Source organism: Notothenia coriiceps, unplaced genomic scaffold (assembly GCF_000735185.1).
Source record: "Notothenia coriiceps isolate Sejong01 unplaced genomic scaffold, NC01 NC01_scaffold00037244, whole genome shotgun sequence".
Classification (NCBI taxonomy): Eukaryota; Metazoa; Chordata; class Actinopteri; order Perciformes; family Nototheniidae; genus Notothenia; species Notothenia coriiceps.
Window position 1 is genome coordinate 12343583 of NW_011369945.1, and position 22242 is coordinate 12365824.

At 39.5% G+C, this 22242-nt stretch overlaps 2 protein-coding genes and 1 long non-coding RNA gene across 3 annotated transcripts in view; 2 read left to right on the forward strand and 1 right to left on the reverse strand.

Moving 5' to 3' along the window:
* The window catches only part of tom1 (target of myb1 membrane trafficking protein), a 154909-nt gene that overhangs the window by 48491 nt on the left and 84176 nt on the right, over positions 1-22242 (forward strand).
* On the forward strand, positions 1247-9766 carry dera (deoxyribose-phosphate aldolase (putative)). Its single transcript, XM_010793573.1, has 9 exons — positions 1247-1413; positions 2696-2793; positions 2985-3132; positions 3907-4002; positions 4110-4244; positions 5745-5873; positions 8219-8331; positions 9033-9182; positions 9343-9766. The coding sequence occupies exons 1-9, from the start codon at positions 1383-1385 to the stop codon at positions 9397-9399; spliced, it is 957 nt and encodes a 318-aa protein (XP_010791875.1). The 5' UTR covers positions 1247-1382; the 3' UTR covers positions 9400-9766.
* Positions 21124-22242, reverse strand: part of LOC104964719 (uncharacterized) — a 6316-nt gene continuing 5197 nt past the window's right edge. The window contains exon 3 of the long non-coding RNA XR_800456.1: positions 21124-21134. This is a non-coding gene — a long non-coding RNA (uncharacterized lncRNA). The remainder of the gene's footprint in view (positions 21135-22242) is intronic.

Genomic DNA, 22242 nt, shown 5'->3' on the forward strand with positions numbered 1-22242 from the left:
TGTTAGGTGGTCATGGGTAGATCCAAAACTAAGTCTTCCTTTATTTTCATATTTTTACAATCTTTTCAGTCTGAAAAGAGTGTGGCACTCTGACCCACTCACACTGTTACTCATATATCAGAATAAACATATTAATTTCAAAGATTACTCTTTCTTTCATTAGATATCCAAGTTTTGGCTTGCCTGAAAGTCAGCATTACATGCTACATCTAGCCAATAATCCTGAGGTTAAAACCAAATTAGCATTGATTTCCAACCCTGGTTACTTTCAAACCCTAGTACAATTAGAAGTAAACAGGGGTAAATTCTTCATTGAAAATATACATTTGATGCCTTAAGCTGGCAAGATCATTTTTTATGGTTTATTATCTGTTTTTCCTAAATACATACAAACAAATTTAAAAATAAAATAAAAAAGTTAACATTTATCAAAATGTTGGTGTCTAAAATTGTCCAATTACAAATAAAAATACAATTCCTAACGATCTACGTTGGTTCCGCCATCGGCTCTCACAGCGTCCACATGTCCAGCTAAGTCTGGAGCTAGTGTGGGAGCGCAGCAGCTCCGTCTTCACGCGTGTACCGAGGATCCTTTGATTCCATTCATTGGAGCCAGTTTTTCAACAACTGTAGCGGCGATCGCTCATCAAAAAGGCCACTCATGGAGGTTAGCAGTCAGAGTTCCCAAGCGGTGTTGTTGTGGAGGATGGAGGTCCACCATTGACGTAATTATGAAAAAGGGCTTTTATTTATTTGTTCCAAGGTTAAAATTGTTCTTATACGACTCACCGTATCTAAAATCTTGTTTTAAAACACATAACGATTCCACGCACACGCTCAAGACCACAAACAACCACGGCACACGGATGAAAAACGTGTGGCTTCCTCTCTAACCCTCTCATCCCAGTTGAATCACCTGTGCCCACATATATAGGTTTAATTTACCCCCGTGCTCCCAGGTGCCGCAGATTGGGATGATGACGCGTCATCACACCACACCTAGACAACCCGCGCACAACCCAAAGCAAATTGGCTCCAACAATAATACTTTTACTCTTACTTGAGTAACCTTTTGAATGCAGGACTTTTACTTGTAACAGAGTATTCCTACACTCTGCTACTTCTACTTTTACTCGAGTACGAGATCTGAGTACATACGTAGAAATTAGTAGGAATTAAAGAAATTTAGGTGAAATAATCAATTTTTTCCCCATCTCTTTACTCACTCTGGTCCAGATGGTGGCAGTAATGCACCTCTGAGCTGGGTTGGCAACCGCAAAAAAACACTAAAGAAGAAGAGTAGAGTTGACAGCTCAGCTAACGGTGGCTACTGCTGTACATTTTTACACCTGAACGTGAATAAAAACTATCCGTCCTTCAGCATGTCGGCCAGAAACCCTGGGATGAACCTCGGTGAGTAGCTTATAACATAAAAGCTAAAAACTAAAGTATACAACTGTTAAACTGCAACGTTAATAATGTTCCTTTACACATGTGGCTAGCTGTGTCTTGTTTACCACAACTTTTATTAGCTTTATGTAACGTTTGATAAACATTTCCTGTAACAAAAATCACCGTGACATTATATGGTGTCTTTATTGGAAACAGAACAGCCATAAAATCTAATGCTAGTTAGCTTACTTCAGTGTAGCTTGATATTTTGACACTTTAACGTTAATAAGTAACATTTTCGAGGTAACTGACCTGCTGAACATGCAAATGTTAATGTGTAACTTTAACCCATTGTAAAACAGGCAACATACTGTAACGTGGGACATATTGACATGTATTCTGGCACCATACTGTTGAATATTATGGGCTGCTGTGGCTACAGTGTAATTGAGAACTCATGACACTCTGCTCAGCTAACTGGTTCAACCCTCCTGTACCTCAGCTTTACCTTCAGCCTGACATTTTATTATACTTAAAAAGAAGAAGAAACAGACAGAAAAGACCAATTCAGTCAGTTTGTATTTACAGTACAAACACACATTTAAAAGGACCAATACACATGAGTCCCAGCACAAATGCATGTGGGACTGGAGCATATGGGGTTTCAATGCCTTGCCAAAGGAAACTGTGTCTGTGCCCAGTATGTGAACTCGCACCTCTCTAGTCCATACAATGTTTTATTGTTTTTTACTGGGACTCGAACCACTGGCCACCAAGCCAGTCCTTACGACCGAGCTACCCTTAAAAGTTGTGTTTTAATTCATGTCTGTTAGCCTTCTGTATGCATCACCTCTATTCACACTGTTTTAGTTAGACTACATCACCTACACTCTCTTTCAAATACGTGGCTTGTTTATAGTTTACAACCTGGGGTAGGCTACATGCTGGATGGTAAATGTTAAATATCAGCCCTTTTTAAATAGTACTTACTTAAAAGCCTAATGCTTTACGGAGTTGTGTTAGCCTAATGGAAATCCTTCTGTTTGCATTTGACTTTCCCACAGTCACATGAGAAAGTCAAGCGGTCTTGCATGAAGTAAAATATTAGAGCAATAGATTTTTCCCATCTGACCACAGTTCCCAATAGGTGAGGCCTCTATTAATCATTTTAATTATAGCAAAAAGGGTCAGTAGAAATGTCTAAGGTGCCATAAGTGCGGACTGTTCTTATTTTTATTACGTAACTTTTTTTCTAATGAAGTGTTTTTCTTTCTTTTCTTCATTCCCTGCTCATGGGAGTCAGACCTGGAGTGGGTCTCCAAAGTGAGAGTGAATACACAGGCCGTCCTGAAGAGAGCTCAACAAATCCAAGGACAGAAGCTCCCTAAGAAACAGTGGCAGGTACACCTCTCCTCTCACCTGTGTCCAACAAGCCCATACTACTACTTACTAATAACTGTTTATCATTTGCATATATTTATTTTTCATTTTTATTTTGTGTTGGTAGGGTTATGGTTAAGACAATACACCCTAAACTATAAATACTTATATGTTCTCTGATGTTGGGTGCCATATCTGTGTTTGTCCTGCAGGCTGCCTGGCTGCTGAAGGCTGTCACATGCATCGACCTGACCACTCTGGCTGGAGATGACACTCCGTCCAACGTCCACCGGCTGTGTCTGAAGGCCATCCAGCCGGTGCGACGCGACCTGCTGAAGGAGATGGACATGCACGACAAAGGTCCGCTGCCTGACACGCCACACACACACCAGTGTTGAGTAGCTGTACCTGTACCTGTAAACTATGGAGGCAGATTTGTGTCAATATTTTAGACAAACCAGTTGTAATCTATGCTTTAAAACAGAAACCGTCTTTACTTGAGAAATCATTTAAACAGATGATTACATTTTTAAATGATTGCCATTTAATCTTCCTATGGTTGCCTAACTGATTTATGAGCTATACAGTATCAGTCAAAAGTTTGGACACACCTTCTCATTCTAAGGTTTTTATTTATTTTAATTATTTTCTACATTGTAGATTAATAATGAAGATATCAAAACTATAAAAGAACACATGGAATTATCTAGTAAACAAAAAAGTGTCAAACAATCAAGAAAATTATTTATATTTTAGATTCTTCAAATTAGCCCCGTTTTGCCTTGATGACAGCTTTGCACACTCTTGGCTTCTCTCAGTCAAATAGAGGTAAAATAAACAAAAACCATTGAATGAGAAGGTGTGTCCAAACTTTTGACTGGTGCTGTACATAATAAGTAAAGACATTATTAGAGTCCCCATTTAATAGTTGAACTCTGGGCACATGGTGACATCACAGTGGTGCTTATTGAATTGATTAATCCAATCTATTGGGATGAGACGATGATGTTGAACACTAAACTCTCACCTTCCTGTTCAGCATGTCAGATTGAATTGAACCTGCAGAGGGCGACACAGACCTGTTTATCACCGTGTTTCTTCATCCTTGCTCTGCTTCCTCTGTTGATGTTTCAGGAGTGACGACAGGAGCGGTGTGTGTGTATCCGTCTCGTGTGGCTGATGCCGTCAAAACACTAAAAGCAGCAAACTCCAACCTTCCTGTTGCTTCAGGTAAGTCAGCTGACCTGCCGAAGGACATGAACTGTGTGTGTGTGTGTGTGTGTGAAATCATTGAGACTTGAGGCTTCACTGACGGTGTGCTCTCCCTCCTCTCTCAGTGGCCACTGGTTTCCCAGCAGGCCAGACACCGCTGGAGACCCGCCTCCAGGAAGTGCGCCTGGCCGTGGCCGACGGGGCCACAGAGATCGACATCGTCATCAACAGGACGCTCGCTATCACAGGGCAGTGGGAAGGTACGCTGAGAACACATGATGAGAAAAAGGTCACTGACATTTGTTCCTTTTTATTTATGTTTATGCTCCAACAATATATAGAAATAGTTCAATTTTTACCTTGGAATGGAAGTCAACAAAACAATATTCAGTCATGTCCCCTAACCTGTTTGTACCGGAGTTTTTAATGACAGCAGATGGTCTTTATCAACAGCTGTAATTGTATAAGAAAGTGGACCTTGATTGGAGATTGTGCTGAAAAGGTTTAAGCTGTAAGGAAGAATCATTTGCCAGAACCTTCGTCTTTGGTTTGAAATCAGACGGCTACATAGAAAATATGAAAACAGCAAGCTAAGCAAGAATAAATGTCCTTAGGTAGCTCAAATATACTTGATCTCAAACTAGGGCTGAACGATATATCGTGTCATGGCGATAACCGCGATATGCGCATGCGTGATATTCACATTGCAGGGACGTGCGATATTATTTTTATATATATTTTTTTTTTTAGGTAAATGAACTCAAACACGTCATGTTACAATTATTTTGCTGCTTGCTACAAAAGGAAAACTTGCGCGGCTCTCATGTCAGGGGTACTTGAGTGAGTGACATGCTGGCTCTGCATGCACAGCAAACCACCAATCACAATCATTCTTGATCAGATCACAGCAGGATAACCGAGCTAGCTCAGCTTGTTGCTCTGAGAACTTAAGATCCAGAAGTCCGTGACTAAAACCCTTCATCCGGTTAAATATTGTTAAAAAAATACCAAATGTATAGCATTAAAGTTCAAGAAAGGATGGTTTGCGGGTACAAAATAAACGGTGTTTTCTTCAATTCCTGTATTTTTTCATATCGCAATTAATATATATCGCAGGGGAAGAAAATATCGCTATGTCACTTTTTTCCAATATAGTGCAGCCCTAGTGTAAACCCAAAATATTTTTTAATTTATATNATCAGATCACAGCAGGCCCCGCCCCGCTAGTTTGCAGACCATCAAAACACCGGTAAAAAATGAGCGAGGCACAGGAGGACAATACCGGAGAGAATGAAGATTTACTTCCAAAAAGAAAAGCAACATCTGCCATCTGGAACTATTTTGGATACAAAAAGGTTCTTCTCTTCTTCATTCACAGATGAACCCCCTTATTTGAGGGTAAGCAAAATGCATTATCATGACGTGTTGGATCGTGACTTAAGCTATGATGAGTCAACCAGTTAAGATCCAGACGTCCGTGACTAAAATCCTTCATCCGGTTAAATATAGTTAAAAAAACCGCAATATATAGCAGGGGAAAAAAATATATCGCAATGTCAGTTTTTTTCAATATCGTGCAGCCCTATCTCAAACGTGTTTTCCTCATATTCTAACTGGTCACAAATGAAATAATTTACTCTTGGTCTGTTAATTGAAATACTTGCTTATCATTTTGGTAATGACATCAAAGTTTCTCCAGGTTGCCCCTTTGTTCACATGGATGAATGATGTTTATTAGTGTTTCCTTCCTCTCCCTGCAGCCATGTACGATGAGATCCGTCAGTTTCGGGAGGCCTGTGGCGACGCCCACATGAAGACCATCCTGGCTATCGGAGAGCTGGGGACCTTCACCAACGTCTACAAGGCCAGCCTGGTGTCCATGATGGCTGGTAAGTCCCGCTGCAATCTGATGCATCTGTTTGTGTCTCTTCAAAGAAAATATGAATTGAATGTGATAGTTTTCACGTTCTTTACATTCTTAACATATTGGCAAATAGGCTTATTCTTTTCTTTCCGGAGTGAGATAAGAAGCTCGTTATCAGTGTTTCGATGTGTTACATAGGAACAGACCATGTTTTACATCATCTTTGGGCTTTTTATGTTGATGCACACAGTAAAAGCAACATCATGAATGAGATAGGCCTTTCAGCCATGTTTTTCAGCTATGCATCTCACAGAAAAAACACTTTTATTTTAATCAATCATCACAAGCTGTGTAGAGGCTCACATAAAAAAAAAAAATCAGTCAGTCACATTTTTGATATCACTTTGTAACAATTGCGCAAACTTTGGCCAACACATTCTACGTGATGCGGGGGCGGGGCATCTCTAAACTCCTAACCAATCAGAGCAGACTGGGCTCTGGTTTCCGACAGAGGGTGAAAAGAAGTAGTATGAGAAAAATAAAGAGCTTTTTGAACATTAAAGCATGGAAACATGTCAGAGAGGCACAAATACAAATTACAACCTGGAAATAAGCACAATATGTCCTCTTAAAGGATCAAATCGATGCATGTTCCATTACAGACTTGTGATTTGTGTATAAGAAACATCATCTGCTAAGCTAGCTAGCGAGACCTTTATGTAAAGACGTTCTTATAAAACTCAATATATACAGTCTATTTTGAAACAATCACAGATATTAAAGGTAAAGGTTAAGTCTCTCCTTGACGTTTCTACCCTTATAGCTCAGCTGTCAGACATGATGTCAGACCCACTTTTTATAGCATCAAATAATTACTTGTATAAACAACTTATCAGAAAAAGAAACTCTTCCCACACAGCTCCTTGATATTAAAAGGGTTTCAGTTTCACTACTGCTGGCTTTGCTCAAATAACCAAATCACAGCTCTATGGAAAGAAAGGAGCGTGTGTTTGGACCGTTTACAGGAAGTAATTTTTCTTCTACATGTTAACACAGTGGTCTGATTTTCATTGGGCAATAAAGAGATTTTAAAGACTCTAAAGGAAGTTATATATAGACATTTTATTTATTGGGATAAACCCCTTTCAAGGGGGTCCCGACAAGAGCAACAACTTACAGACATACATAAACAAAAGTACAGTCTGTTAAGTAAAATTCAAGTAATGCATACAATCATTACAATTTGAGTGACAGTCGAGCAAATCAGTTTCATCAATAACAAGTGCAGACCAGCTGAAAGTGAGATGATGATGCATGTTTAAACATACCCAACGATGCAAGAGATCTAACAGCAGCAGGTAAAGTATTCCAGTGTGCTGGGGCTTTGAACATGAACGCTCGTCTGCCAATACATTTGTTTGCAGAGGGGACAGAGAAATAAATCTGGACAGTTATAGTTCTGGTGTAAATCCTGCAGTCCTCCGGTTTGTGGCGCTGCTGCAAAGCTTTTTACCTCGCCTTCTGGAGCTCTCCCTCTCTCTCTCTTTCTCTCTCTCTCACACACACACACAATATGCTTAACTAGCCATCACATAATAAGCCGATTACAGAGCCAAATTGTCAGGGGCTCTGATAGAGATCATTATTAAAATGCATTGCTTTTGTCGCCACACTCGCTCCTTAATCTCCCCTTGTTCCTATGAATTGCGTATGAGATTCCTGAAATTGAATGATAATTTCACCTATTAATCTCTGATGCAGGCTATTTTCCTCCGCTGTTCCCCGCCAGTATCCCCCTGCCCACGCAAATGAATCGAGCTTCATTACCGCCACCCGCATTTAATAACCGTTATCCATTATCTGGTAATTAAGACTCCCCATAACGAATCTTAAGGATTATGCCAGTTTGAGGAAGAGGGGAGAGAGGCTGAAAGAAAGACCTGAGTGGAAAAACACATAGAACATGTCTTTAATGAACTGGAAAATGTTCATCTTGTTCTGCTCCGTAATGAACAGTCATTATACACCAGGGAGGCAGAAGGGATGACTTTTTTCCCCCTTTCCTGCAGTTTGTGGGTAATCTGTTAAAGAGTGTCATTTCATCTTCTATTTTTATCAGGAAAGCTGATAAAACATAATTGGCTGTGAAGGAAGGGAAAGGGGAAAAATGAAGGATTTTATTGATGAGCGTGCAGCTGCCCTCTGTGCGCCATCATCATCATCAGCAGCAGCAGCATATGTTGGGAGTAATGCCCTGTCCATCCTCAGTCTGCAGCCTCACACCAGCTCATCTCAATACAGAGCCGCTGAGTAGTAGAATGATATCTGCTGGACTCTGAAGTCACCATTTCACCTCTTGGTAACTGACAGGTTCGGACTTCATCAAGACGTCCACAGGAAAGGAGTCCGTCAATGCCACTTACCCTGTCGCCATAGTGATGGTGAGGGCCATCCGTGACTACTTCCTGTGTACGGGCCACAAGGTACAGTTCCTTCTGTTTTCTGTGGGTCCTGACTATTTCCTGGTTATTGTGTAGAAGGTACGCTGTAGACGAGCCTTATGCCGTCTTCTCCACTCTCTATTTTATAAAAAAAAATGTTTAGTTCTCGATTTAAGTTATTGAGTTGTTTTGTTAATACAATAAATGACAACAAAATGGTCGTTTTTTATTACAAAATGCAAACTTTTAAGGGTTGGTTATGATGGGTGTTGAGTGGTTTTATGTTGAACTGATAAAGAAGGGAGGGAAAAGAGAAAAAAGACAGCAAAATAATAACAAAACATACAATTCAAATAAACAAGTTGGCACACATTTATCATGACTGATAAATGCAGTGTTTTATTTGCAGATATAAATGTTTAGTTCATCTGGATTAAGTTGCATGTGCCATTTTTATAAAATATATGTTTATTAAACCTGGTGTAATCCCACATTTTAATCATCTCCTTATTTCTCGGAAATTGATTGATGGTTGATATGCTGGGAAGAATAAAATCTGAAACTAAATCCATGAAGAGGCATTTTGCTTCTGAGCTGCTCTTTCTGATTACGTTGAGAAAAGACCCTAAACTTTAAATATTTTGTGGGAATTGGCCTAAATCACATCGCACGTCCCCTTAAAGTTTATTCTCATGCTTGACGTGGAGTGTGTGTCCTGTTGACTGAGGAGTGTGTTCCCTCAGGTGGGTTTTAAACCGGCGGGGGGGATCCGCACGGCTCAGGAGTCTCTGGTGTGGCTCACTCTGATCAAAGAGGAGCTGGGCAACGACTGGCTGAGCCCGCTGCTGTTCCGCCTGGGAGCCAGCAGCCTGTTGGCGGACATCGAGAGGCAGGTGGGGACAAGAAACACACACACACACACACACACACACACACACACACACACACACACACACACACACACACACACACACACACACACACACACACACACTTTGTTTCCATGTTTAACTTGTCTGCATACAAGTGATTTTGTTGTACTTGTTTGGACAGATCTACCATCACGTGACTGGACGATATGCAGCCTATCACGAGCTGCCCATGGCTTGAAGTTGATGACTTCCTGTTTTATTGACCAATCAGAACCTCAGACTCGCCACACAAGCCTCTCACTGCTTATCTGAGCAGCCTTCTTCTGTCCTGTCACCACACTCATGTTCAGTGCTGTGCCTGAAGACTGGGACCAATGTCTGTGCTCTGTATAATGAAGTGCCAATACAGACTTATGAAGAAATGTTGTCACAGTATTTTCAAACAGACATAATAAATGTATATTATGTGGAGAATGTGTTTTAATTTGTTGTATGTAAAGCAGGATGATCTAGCAATTTAGATTCAAGACAATAATAATTTGACATTGTATTGTAAATCTGGTCCTTGCTGACATTTTACAAAATTAAAAAGAATATATATGTGATAAAATAACTTGCGTTTATTACTTCGAGCCCAACTTTCCTGTTCATTGTTGGTACATGAGGACTCTTCCCTCACATCCATGCAGCGGCTGCTCCGTGCTGCCGGTGTGATTCTCCGGATGCTCGTCAAGTCTCCGACCGGTCCCGGCGATGTGTGCTGAATCTAATATGCAGGCTTCCTTTGCTCTTAATTTCATTAGCGGGAATATTGGCCAACTGGAGAGCGCTGGGGATTAATCAGGGGTTAAGTGAGTTTAAAAGATCTGATTGAACAGCTCACAAATTTGAGGCTTCATTTGAAGACAGAAAACTTTCTTCTTCCTTTTTCTTCTTTAATTACGATATCACAGGCATTGACCTTGACTGGAACAGAGGATAAATGAATTAATTGTGGAGGGAAGGTGCATGTGGGCTTTTGGGGAAAAATGTGGGATTTGATTGGAAAACTCATGGGAGGGTCCGCTTCAGGACTCTGGTGGAAGGGCTGGGAATGAGGCCATGCTCTGTTAGGAGTTGCAGGTGGTGGTTGGACAAGGTCAAATACAGAACTTTAAAGGTCATTCTGCAGATAAGCCTTTTCTATCTACACAGTTTAGAGGACAAATATCCCCGAGCTTTGGCATAAATGTGTCTGCTGCCAATTTGTTTTTCGCTATATTGATCAGTTTAACACTTAGGTATACAGCAACACATCCTATACTACTACTGGCCATATTGCAGATGTATTATGCCACATTCAAGGACATTTTGAGTGTCCTGTCAACAGGTTAGGGAGGATTACTTGTTTATAAGTAATACAAGGAACATGATTACTTTCTGTTATCTTTGGATTACCTCAATATGCAATGCACATAAAGAAAGGGGAAAAGAAACTCAACGTGTTTTTTTAGTATTTGTAAGACAACAGAACAATGTAACCTTAGAAAAAAAGAAACTAAGATATTTTGTATGCACAATATGTCATTATAAATGATGAGCTAGGCCACCCAAAAATGTTTTTGTTTAATACATTATTTAAAAAAACAAACAGTATTTCAGTAAATCAGGTGTTTAAAATATATAAAAGCAGCATAAATGAAAATCAAAAATGGAACAATCCATGGCTGCGTTTGTGTGTGTGATTGAAGTCCATGAGGGAACTAAAAGCAGAAAAGGACGCTAAGAAGCAATCGAAAGCTCTGGACTTTTTTTGGCTGTTGACTTTTTTTCAACTTTTTTTAATTTATATGTAACAACATTGCAGACGTCTTGTATTGCTTCCCTTTAGTGTCAAGTTTCAGGTAGGATTCATATCTGTAAACTACCTAAATGTTTCCCATCACCAATGTTTAAGAAAACCATGCAAACTGTTTGACGGCGTGGAGCAAGTAGTTTTTCTTTCCGTTTTGTCTCCCTCGTTGTGAGGTGTGTAGGCAGGAATGATGGAGTGGTCCGCTCTTGACGGATTAGCCCCACTTACATAAAGGCATGTAGATCATCTCAAATCTGGACCATCGGTCAGCAAACCGCCTCTCGCCACGACAGAGGCTCGGAGGCCGGAACTGGATTCTGCCTGATTGATTCCCGAGGCCATCCATAAAGATCCCTATCACACGGACACACACACACAAACTCAGTAGACTGCTAAAGGATTATTACACGGATGCTTCTTTAACACTAGTTGTGAGTTTACTGTTATGTTGAAAAGATATTTTCTAAAGACCCAGTGTTCAATACGGACAAGATTAATTTGTGAAGATTTTCCTGCTTTACTTTGAACTATTTATCATGTCATGTGATTGGCTGTCTGATCATTTAAACTCAGGAAACGTACCGCCTTCTTGTCATGATTAACGTTGACGACTTTGTGAAAATGATAAATGATTGAACAATTATTTATACAGATCTTGCAAAATGGGCCTTCGAAATATTAAAAGCTACAAAAATCTCTGTTCTTGTAAATTATTCAAATGTGTTTAAAAATGTACTAGATTCTGTCTGTGTTTGCTTTTATGATTTTGATATCGCATTAACCCATTTACATAGTTTTGGGCTTTATAAATGAAAAAAGTACTTTATTTCCAATTATCTTATGCTCAGAAGTAAGGTTGTTTTTTCCTATCTCCGTCATTTAATAGCAAATGAACTTGGCAAAAAAAAGCTATAAAATCCAGTTAGCTTAGCCTAGTTACCTCTAAACCACACCGACATTTAGGAGCTGCTGCAGTGGACAACACAAGGTTGTTGGACAACTTGAAGTGTGTGTTTGATGTGAATTGGACAGTATGTTATTTGGCAGTGTGGGGGTCAGCTAGCACTTTCATTCTCTTAGAGGTTCCCCCTGGTTTGGGTAAACCCCCAGCTGCAGCTCGGCTGGATTTGTCACCCCAGCGCTGATCCAGTCGCTCACACCTGACAAATCGACTCGCTCAGATTGATTGGTTTCCTGTTGTTTAATTCATCAGCGTTTCTTTAGCCTGAAGCAGGTTTGAAAAACAACAGCAACACCCCTAACGTAGTTTATGATGAAGAAAAAATGGCCTGGCGGGGGGGGTGGTGGTGTCAGTAATAGCCCGACTATCCATTATGAGTCACGGCTGGGATTTGTCATGCTCTTTGTGGCTGTAGACGATACATGTGCATGCTTTCATTAATATCCCAGGATGCAGCTCTGCTATTGGCCGTCAACCAGGAGGAGTGATGTCCGTGTGTGTGACTGATATTTCTCATGTCCAGTATCATTTTACATTTAGTCAAACATTTGTAAAAATATCCATTCTTAAAATGAATAAACCAACCTTAGTTTGATTGATATTCCCTTACGCACATTTAAAATACGACAAGATTTATGAACATTAAACAAAATAAGAACAAAAACTCTTATCAAAACAACCCAACATACATTTGATCGATATTTCATTGGTTTCTAAAAAATGTACAAAACATGACAGATAATTTTTTTTATAAATAAACCATTTTGGTAAAGGCATTTCAAAATAAATAAATTAGAATATTACATGAAATGATAACAATAATAATAATATTTGTTGTGGCATTTTCAATAAAGTTTAGTGTAGGAGTTTTTATTATTATCGTAATTTATTTGATTATTATTATTATTATTTTTGGAACAAGTCACAGTGACAGTTTAGCCTCTTCAGCAACTTAATTGTTATCTTTTTATTTTTGTTAAAACTTGTTTTGTCGACCCACCCAATTCAAATTCTTAATGAGGGCTTTTTTCCTTAGTTTAAATAAAATGCAACAAAGTTAAGGGATGTGGATCAAAGCACAAGACAAGTTTTTATAAAGGATAAGGTATGATGAAATACAGAAAGATGTCAGCATGTACATTGTGGTAGAAGCAATTTGGGACATGTTGTGCTGCTGTGTCTTGAACTGTGCTTTTAGGCCAGTATCCACAGCTTTGATTACACATGATAGAAAAAGCTCCTCCATCACCATCACTTACACGGCCAGTCTGTGCTCAAATATCCAAGCAGAGCCTGATTCAAGGTTGGAGCAGGTGAAACTCAAAGACAGAATAATTGGCCCTGAGACTGCAATGATATTAATGATACAATTAGAGCAGGCCTTTGGTTTCCTCTGTGGCAGAAACAGGTAGTGATGGGTGATACCGGGAGACTTCACTAGTGTCAGTCCGATCCTTCTGATGCCGCGCTGATCCCACAAAAGCGGGAGGCTGGCACACACTCGCTCAGGCTCATTTCCCATGGTGCACCCTGCCTTTGAGCACTGACCTTGGTTGGAGGCTCCCTTGTGGTGAGAGAAGAGATGGAATACATGTTTGAAAGATCAAAACAGGCCCGACTCACCTGTCTCCACAAACACCGGCACAGAGTTCTCACTGCCCACGTTCATTATGGATGTTGATCAGCATTGATTCAGCGGCAAACACAGCTGTGCATTGTGAACAAATGACACCGTTTCCTAACAACTGATTCTGTACACAGACCGACTCCAAGTAATGCTTTAATCCGTCAATAATGTATAGTGTGTAAAATCGAAAAGAAAATGTTGGAATTATTATTCCATTTAATCCGTATTTTTCAAAGTATATCTTAGTCTTAAAAGTCTTTATAACTAATCACTACAATTTCATGGAATCAATGCTTGTAACATGAGACTATTCAAACCACCTTTACGAAAACGGAAATACATTTTAAAGTTGTTAACCAGTCTGTTTGACATCATTATAAATATATGGAATGCTTAATGCATAGTATACCAGAAAAGAGTGCATACCACAAAAGGGATAAGGATAACTATGGGCTTGCTCCCATGAGATGCTAATTTCTATTCATAATAATTCATAATTCATCGCATGTGAAACACCATTTCACATGCAATAAACACTCATAAAGGCGGTATAATAAAAGAGCATGGGTTAAAAGTTGAGTGATACAGTCCAGTCTTTGTTTCAGGTCACCTGCACTTACATTATTTCAAATGTGATTAAATCAACATGATAGGCACATCATGTAAGATATTTCAAATGTAGGCTACTGTGCCTATCTTATGTCTAACTGTTTTTAAACCAATATCTATCGGTTGAATTTGGGTTGTTCTTTTTTTGTAAAGGATATGTATTTAATTATTAGTCAGTGAATTAGTAAAACGTCTTGAAAATGAGTGTTTGATTCCAGCTTTTGTTTAATATTTCCTTTAAGGAGCTCTGTATCGGCATGAATATAAAGTTGTGTCATTTCACACATTTACAAAAACATTTCAGATTGATTTACCTTCCAGGCTAGTTTCACTTAAATCAAGTCGACTATAAAAATAAATGATAATGTATTTTTCCGACAATGAAAGCAGAAATGTGATGGACCACTGAACTCAAGCACATTTTAAATCTCTGCAGGTGGTTTTTCATAAAGGGAATGGAAAATATAGCGGCTGAAATGTACAAAACACATCTCAGATATGAATACAGCATCCATTCGAAAATATCAGTGATATTGGTATAAGCTTTGCATCAAAAGAGTGATTACGTATTTTTCTAGGCCAACACTGGAAGTTAGCATCGCAAGCACTCCCTCTGTGAAAGAGCACTGAGATTTTCTCATTGGATTTTGAAATATAGCAGGAAATAAGATCTGTGGCAAACACACATACTTATACATTTTGTTCAAATGGATCATCTCCACATACCACACCACTTTTATAATTTTTTTAAGCGTAAATGTAATTTTCACAAGTAAAAGCCTAATGGTAGCATAGCATCACATCGCTACCGCTAAGCTAGAGGCGGCTAATGTTCTGTGTGATGACCTTTAGTAGCGTCTTTTAGAGCCTCCAGAAAAACGCGATTCTGCGATCGCAGAATTTACCGCATAATCAGCAAAATGGCGCAGATTTTTAAAAGGCCGCATATTTATTAAAAGGCCGCATAATCTAAGGTGACCAGATTTTCAAAATTAAAACCGGGGACATTTTGAGTTTTGCGGTCAATATATCATTAACATATCCACTTTTCTTCACTGTTAAAGAAAAAAGGGGGACAATTCTGGTTCAATGTAATTCGAACATTTGAACTGTTGGATACAAACAGAAGGACGATAGCTCATATATGAGACTTCAAAGGTCTTTTAATTTTGAAACTGTACATCAGATTGTCCAGATTCTCTCTGAGTGATTAGATGGGGTGTCCTGCTATCAACCTGGAGTGAAATAAGGCTTTGATACTGGATAGTTTTTGTTTTATTCTTATCTAAAACAGAGGGATGATAGCTCATATATGAGACTTCAGAGGTCTTTTATTTTGAAACTCTACTTCAGATTGTCCGGATTTTCTCTGATTGACTAGATGGGGTCTCCTGCTATCACACTGAAGTGAAATAAGTATATGATTGACTTCGAATGACTCTTTGATTATGGAAAGTTTACATTAAAATCAAAATATAGACGGACAATAGATCTAATTTGAGATTTTAAACTGCATACATTTTAAATTGTGCTTCAGAAAGTAATGTTATTTTAGCAGTGTTGTGAGATGGTGTCAACATCAATTGAAATTAGTCACCCAGTGGAAATGTCAGATGTGTCTTCATAACTGTATGCTTACATTTTACATTCACTCAGTTATAATGTGGTAGTTATACGTAGTTTCTTTTAAATTATTATTGATCACATTATATTGTACATATTTCTTGATTTAAGCTCCAGTATATGAATATGTTTGGTGTGTTTTTTTAGGTATATTTGTTAAACAAATATACCTAAAAAAACACACCAAACATATTCATATACTGGAGCTTAAATCAAGAAATATGTACAATATAATGTGATCAATAATAATTTAAAAGANATTAGACAGAGAGCGTTGATCGATTATTTGGCTATTTATTTACATTCATTTGTATGTTGCCGTTTATTGTGCAGCCACTGAAAAACTGTCCAGCATCAGTAGAATGGCTTACGTGGTGACTTGTATAGGTTGAGGTTGTTCTAGGCTGTTGCTTGGCGTGGCGAGAATATTGCTCCACTTTCTCCGGTCCCCGAGATTGGGCTTCCAGTAGCTCTGGAGAGAGCTTTCGCACCTGTGGCCACTAACGGTTATAATTTCTCTGCTTTGTTTCAAGACCCGCATCAGAAAGCTTTTGAATGGTGCTACTTTTCCAGTTGGTCAACCTGCTCTTCACGTAGCTCTGCATGTCCTCGTTTAGGTGCTCTCTGGAGATAGGCACTGCTCAATCCACTCCTCCATAGTAAGACCCCCCCGGAGGTCAAAGTGAACCTTAAATGTTTCCATCTTAAGCTTTGTTAGTTAGTTTCGTAATGGACGTAATGTAACAGTTGTAACGGTTGTAGCTTTTTCTCAGACACAGAGGGATACTGACTTGTGAAAAGTAACTACAATTCTACCCGTGATATACGCTCATTATATCACGGCTAAGAACCAATCAGATTGCTTGATTTGACTTGTCCGTTTTATAATAAACTTTATAGCCTACTGATGGTTAGCTTGTGAATCTCCTTTTTCCGAACGCTCCTTCATTAAGGTTCAAGGTTCTTTATTTGGTCATACGAACATAGCTACAGTGTAGTTATGCCGATGAAATTCTTTGGTCACAGGCTTCTCCAACAGTGCAACACAAAACACAGATAAACAGAAAAATATAGTGCAAGTAAATAGTAAATCGTAAATACTTATTGCCTGTGGGATGAAGCTGTCCCTGAGTCTGTTGGTTTTTGTCCGGATGCTGCTGTAGCGCCTGCCAGACGGCAGCAGACAGAACAGTTTATGGCTGGGGGTCTTCATATCCGTGATGCCACTCCCAGCAGTTCTAGTCTCATTTGCAGAAAAGAGCTGGTGACTTATTTCTGGCTGCATCCGTCTATCTAGATCTTAATATGTCAGACACAAACTATCATTACAAAGACAGGAAAGCCCTTTAGTGGGAGCTGATCGGCCGGGCGGACACTGAATGTTGCTGCCGCTGAGTTTTCTACTTTTATCGCCGTACATTGATGGGCCTCTTTGCAGTACAGCTGTCAGATGGAGTGCTGACAACCTCATTCATACAGAGTATGAAGATTGGCATCTTCCGGTTGTTGTTCATGGTGAAAAAGAAATATCAAACAAGAAGATTGTAGCACAAATAGATAAAGGGGCAATGTATTTCTTTCATAAAACGGCAGGAAGAGTGGTGATTCGTAGTCAAGATGTTCTTGACATTTTTTTTTTGGATGAAAAGCAGAAATAAGGCTCTACCCAGCGCCCTGCCAGAAGGAGACACTGTGTCAACACATACAATGAAGCCTTATATCAGAATTGGTTTGTTGATTATATGTATTTTAGCTTAATCTGGAGAGTAAGAAGTACAAAGTAGCAGAAAAAATATAATAGTTGTTTGCAGTACTGTGAACATGATATATAAACACGGTATTTTTAGAGTCACTTCTAGACTTTAAGATGTATAATTGTAGTTTATTGTGTGTGAAATGAATGCTGTGTATGGAGATTGTTCTCTTGTATGTCGTTGACAAAGACAGTTTACTAATTTATAGGAATTTGTTGGACAATAAAGTCAAATGATCTAGATTTGATAGCACTAAAGTAAAATAGTTACTTTCCACCACTGCATTTTGATTGGCTGCAATAAAACTTACTTAAAATACAGAATGTCCAGTCCTATGCATTTAGCAAATTTTCCCAGTATTGTGACACAGCATTCCTCCAGCTGGCTGCCTCCCAAAGCCCGGTGTGAGACTCTGATTAGGGGCCACTAATAGATCTCCATCCCTGACTCATCCTGTCCCACTGTTCACTCAATGATACCAATTACTCACCTTCAGGACGTGTCGCGGGCTCAGAGCAGCCAAAAATATCACTTTGTAATTACCACCACTTCCTCTCTGAGCTGGAGTTGATGTCTGGCCTCCGACCGGGTCTTGTCCTGTCATTGGCCAAGAGTTGAGGGGAGTGCCAACTGAGTGTGGTGATGTTACCGAGGCATGTGCATTCACTGTCGGCTCTTCAGGGGCTGATTTCAATCACACATCTGTGTTGGAAGGGGGCAGCTGGATACCCTCCATCACATACCTGTACACACCCACTCCTCTTTTCATTTAACATCATGCAGCCTCCCATCCCACTTTAATGGCACGAGGAGGGACCACCTGCCAAGTGTTAGTATATATGTCCCACAGCTTGATACTTGGACAAGGATGAGCTCATGTGAGTGTGAAGTAAAAAAAAGAAGGAAGAAATAGCAGCAGATTCACTGAGAATGCAGTATAGTCAGTTAGAGGATCAGAGTGGAGGGTAAAGTGAAAGAGGATTGAGACTCACATGTCCCCGCTTCTCATCACGAGGGCACGTCCTAAATTATTACTCCCTTTGAAGATGGATCATCACATCAGAAATGTTCTGATCTGCTCCCAGTGATGTTAGGAAGTGTGCACATTGGTTTGTCCTCCGCTGGCACAAATCCGCAGAGATGACACCCAAAAGATAGAGTCGGCGTTTGCGCAAGGCGAATGTTGATATAGTGATAAATGTCAGTGTTTACTGACCGCGTAACGGCATCAGCGCGGTGGATAAATGTCACACGGAGGCATCACGTGGGATTATTTGTGCTAAAAATGTACCTGGCTTTATTATAGCCATCATTCCTCATTCCATTTCCTGCCAGGACTCTGCCTTCCACAAGATCTAAAGAAATACAACACAGGAGAGAGGGGCGTGAGGCATGCTCTTAAAAGTGTATGACAACTGTGTAAATTATACACACAGTTATTTACTTCCACAGAAGAGAAGTGTGTAGCTTTCTCTCCGGCTTGTGAAACATTACAGGAAGAAAATGGATTAAGCAGATCATTTACTGTTGGCTTATTTAGTATGAATCTGTTTTGCTTCATATATAACTGTTGAATTTGCACTTTATACTCAGCTCTACTGATTGCATTAAAATAAAACTGTGCAAAAAGGACCTGCAACTACTTAGCAAATGTGTCTAATTTACATATACATTTTTTTCTTTTTATATTTTAGTTGAAATTGGTACAGTATATCATGCATTTTTACTAGTCTTTCCTGTGTTGTTATGTGCATATATTTACCATACTACAGGGTCTTAATGAAATAAAAAGCCAACAAATATAAAAGGTAGAAGCTGCATTCAAGTGACGATTGAGAATGATGAAATCAGAGTTTTGAACGCAGCTCAAGGTGTTCAGTAATACTACTGTTAGTTGACCGGTTGGTACACTTTGGTCCAGATGGACATAATGACTTCATCATCCTTGTTCTCTCTGGGGAGTACATTGAGCCACCATCATTCATATTTGGCAACAGGAAAATCTTCAATTATTGGGTAAACTGCCATGAAGTTGGGTACAGACACTGATGTTCCCCAGAGGATTAGAAACTTTGGAGCTCGTCTGATTTCAGGCCATCATTTTAAAGCGTTATTTTTACTTTGTGTTTGATGCTAACAAGCTCATCTTTGGTGATATCTTTTTAACGGCTCTGTGTGTGTACCCTCAAATCCTGATGTGCGTTGTTTAGTGTTGAGATCTGAGGTGACATGTATACTGTGATAGCTGTTACCAAAGACTGTCAGGGTTTGATTTAAACTTCACGAAACATACAATATATACTGGCCAGCTTTCCCTCCCTTTATACTTTTCAGCGTTCCTCTGTTTGTTGTTGTTAGCAGCTTTAGAAGATGAAAAACCTTAAAAAGGAAAAATATTTACTGCAATTTGATGATCTTATGTAAGAGGGGAGTTGGGAAATCGTATCAAACCTCAATCAAAGTATTGGGATGGTGATGGATATCGTTATTGAGTAATGCTCTAATATGAAAGTTCACACATTTTAGAAACTCAACCACGGCCAAGTTGAACAATGTTGCCATAAATGTGGCTCTATTGAAATTCACATGATGTGACATGGTGAGACCTTTAGTTGTTACACACATGATGCTTTGTGGGTGGAAATGGAGTGGGGGTGTGGGGTAAGAGACGGTGATGGAGATGAGAGGGCAGAGACATGCCCAGCAGAGCAGAGGATAATACGTTCCAATGGTGCACTGAAGTTATCTCCAGGATAACCAGTTAGACTGGGAAGCACACACAAATCGAGGGGTAGCATTTTTTAAGTTTAAACTGTTTTTAATCAATTTCTTGAAAAGGGTTCACTGCAAATGAAAAGACTGATAAATGATAAATGATTTGATTGGCTCTTGTTTAGGCCTATAACCGGATCCAAGACAGGATGGGTGGGGATTACAATAAAATACTCTTACTCCTGTATATGTCACTTTATAGTTTTATTTTTATGATATTGAGAAAAAAAGAAATGACCTCGAAAACAAATATATAATAATAAATAGTTATCAATGACCCAACCAAGTGTCTGTTTTGTAAAACATGCTACAGATTAATCTAACACTCTTAATAATATTAAAAGTGATATCTATCACAGTTTACTGTGAGAGTGTAACTGTTATGTTCCCTATTGGGCTAGAGGAACCAAAGGGAAATAACACGACCAGAGTGGTATTGGTAATAATTATAAGTGGCTTGAACCAAAAAGGCAGGCAACTTTCATAGCTGCTGTGCATACACCTTTGTACTTTTCTGTGTCCAAAAGGCACCAAAAGTTCTAAAAAGAAACAAACCCTCCCGTTACACGGGGTACAAAATATGAATGAGGAAAGCTGCACACACACAGCTGTAGCTGGTCTACAGGTGCTAATCACCTGGGTCTAAGCTAACACGTTTTAAACAGATAACAACAGTTGATCAACAGGTGCTAATCACCTGGGTCTAAGCTAACAATCCTACACAACGTTACACAATAAGAAAGGCACAACACACTACTTGCACTCTGCTAAGTATCTACGGATTACGGGGGAGCTAACAGTATAAACACACACAGTAGAGTATCACGAGGCTAGAGGCGTCTGTCTCCCTACACAGAGCCTCCAGAATGATCTCCGTTCCCAGCCTTTGTACTCCTCCCCCGGGAGATGTGCCGGAAAGGGCGGGGATTGGATGACGTCTCATCCAATCACCTCTTCGGATGCAGCGAGGGCAGGACGTCGGAGGAACTGCGCCGCTCAGGTGTACACACACACACACACACACACAACAGCTTTACCAGCCTTAACAGCCCCAGGAAGGCAGCGGCTGTAACAGTAACATTGGATTCATCTTTGAGACATGAAAAAAAGTTGTTCATAATGAACCATATGTAGCTGGGTAAATAATGTACATACAAACACATACTATTTACAAACAATGAAATTAAATAATAATACAAATGCTGAACATTCCCATGTTTTAGCCCTTATAAAATAGCTTCATGTTTTCTTTTGGACAAAACACGCAGTTAGATGACATAGATTTGAGTTCTAACAAACTGTGATAAGCAATGATAATATAATGAATCAGTTCATCAAAATGGCTGATGAAAATAATTGCAGCCCTACAGAGGATCCCCTCATCAGAATCAGAATCAGAATCGGGTTTATTGCCAGGTAGGTTCACACATACGAGGAATTTGACTTGATGTCATGGTGCAGACATACGATATAAAACAAAAACTCTCCATATAAAACAAGAAATCTAATATAAAACAAAAAATCTTTAAGGACACTGTAATAAAATATAGTTAGATAGCAATAAAATAAAGCCGTAATTTACAGCGAAATGGAATGCATTGAGTTATAGAATATGAAATATGAAATAAGAATATGTGCAGTAAGCAGTGTTTGAACATTGTGTGCATTAATGTAATGCATATAGAGTCTACGTTGTGTCAGTGGGGGTGGGCCTTGTTTAAGAGGCCGGTAGGGGAGGGGAAGAAACTGTTCAGGTGGCAAGAGGTTTTGGTCCTGATGGAGTGCAGCCTCCTCCCAGAGGGGAGGGGGGTGAACAGCTTGTGTCCAGGGTGGCAGGGGTCGGCCACTATCTTCCCTGCCTCTCTTTTCTTTAACAAAGAGCAAAAATGATCCGACAAGTG

Bases quoted from the DNA above. Each gene is read 5' to 3' on its own strand.
- dera (XM_010793573.1), top strand. From the start codon at position 1,383: ATGTCGGCCAGAAACCCTGGGATGAACCTCG. The intron at 1,414-2,695 runs GTGAGTAGCTTA...CATGGGAGTCAG, and splicing joins AAACCCTGGGATGAACCTCG to ACCTGGAGTGGGTCTCCAAA. The intron at 8,332-9,032 runs GTACAGTTCCTT...GTGTTCCCTCAG, and splicing joins TCCTGTGTACGGGCCACAAG to GTGGGTTTTAAACCGGCGGG.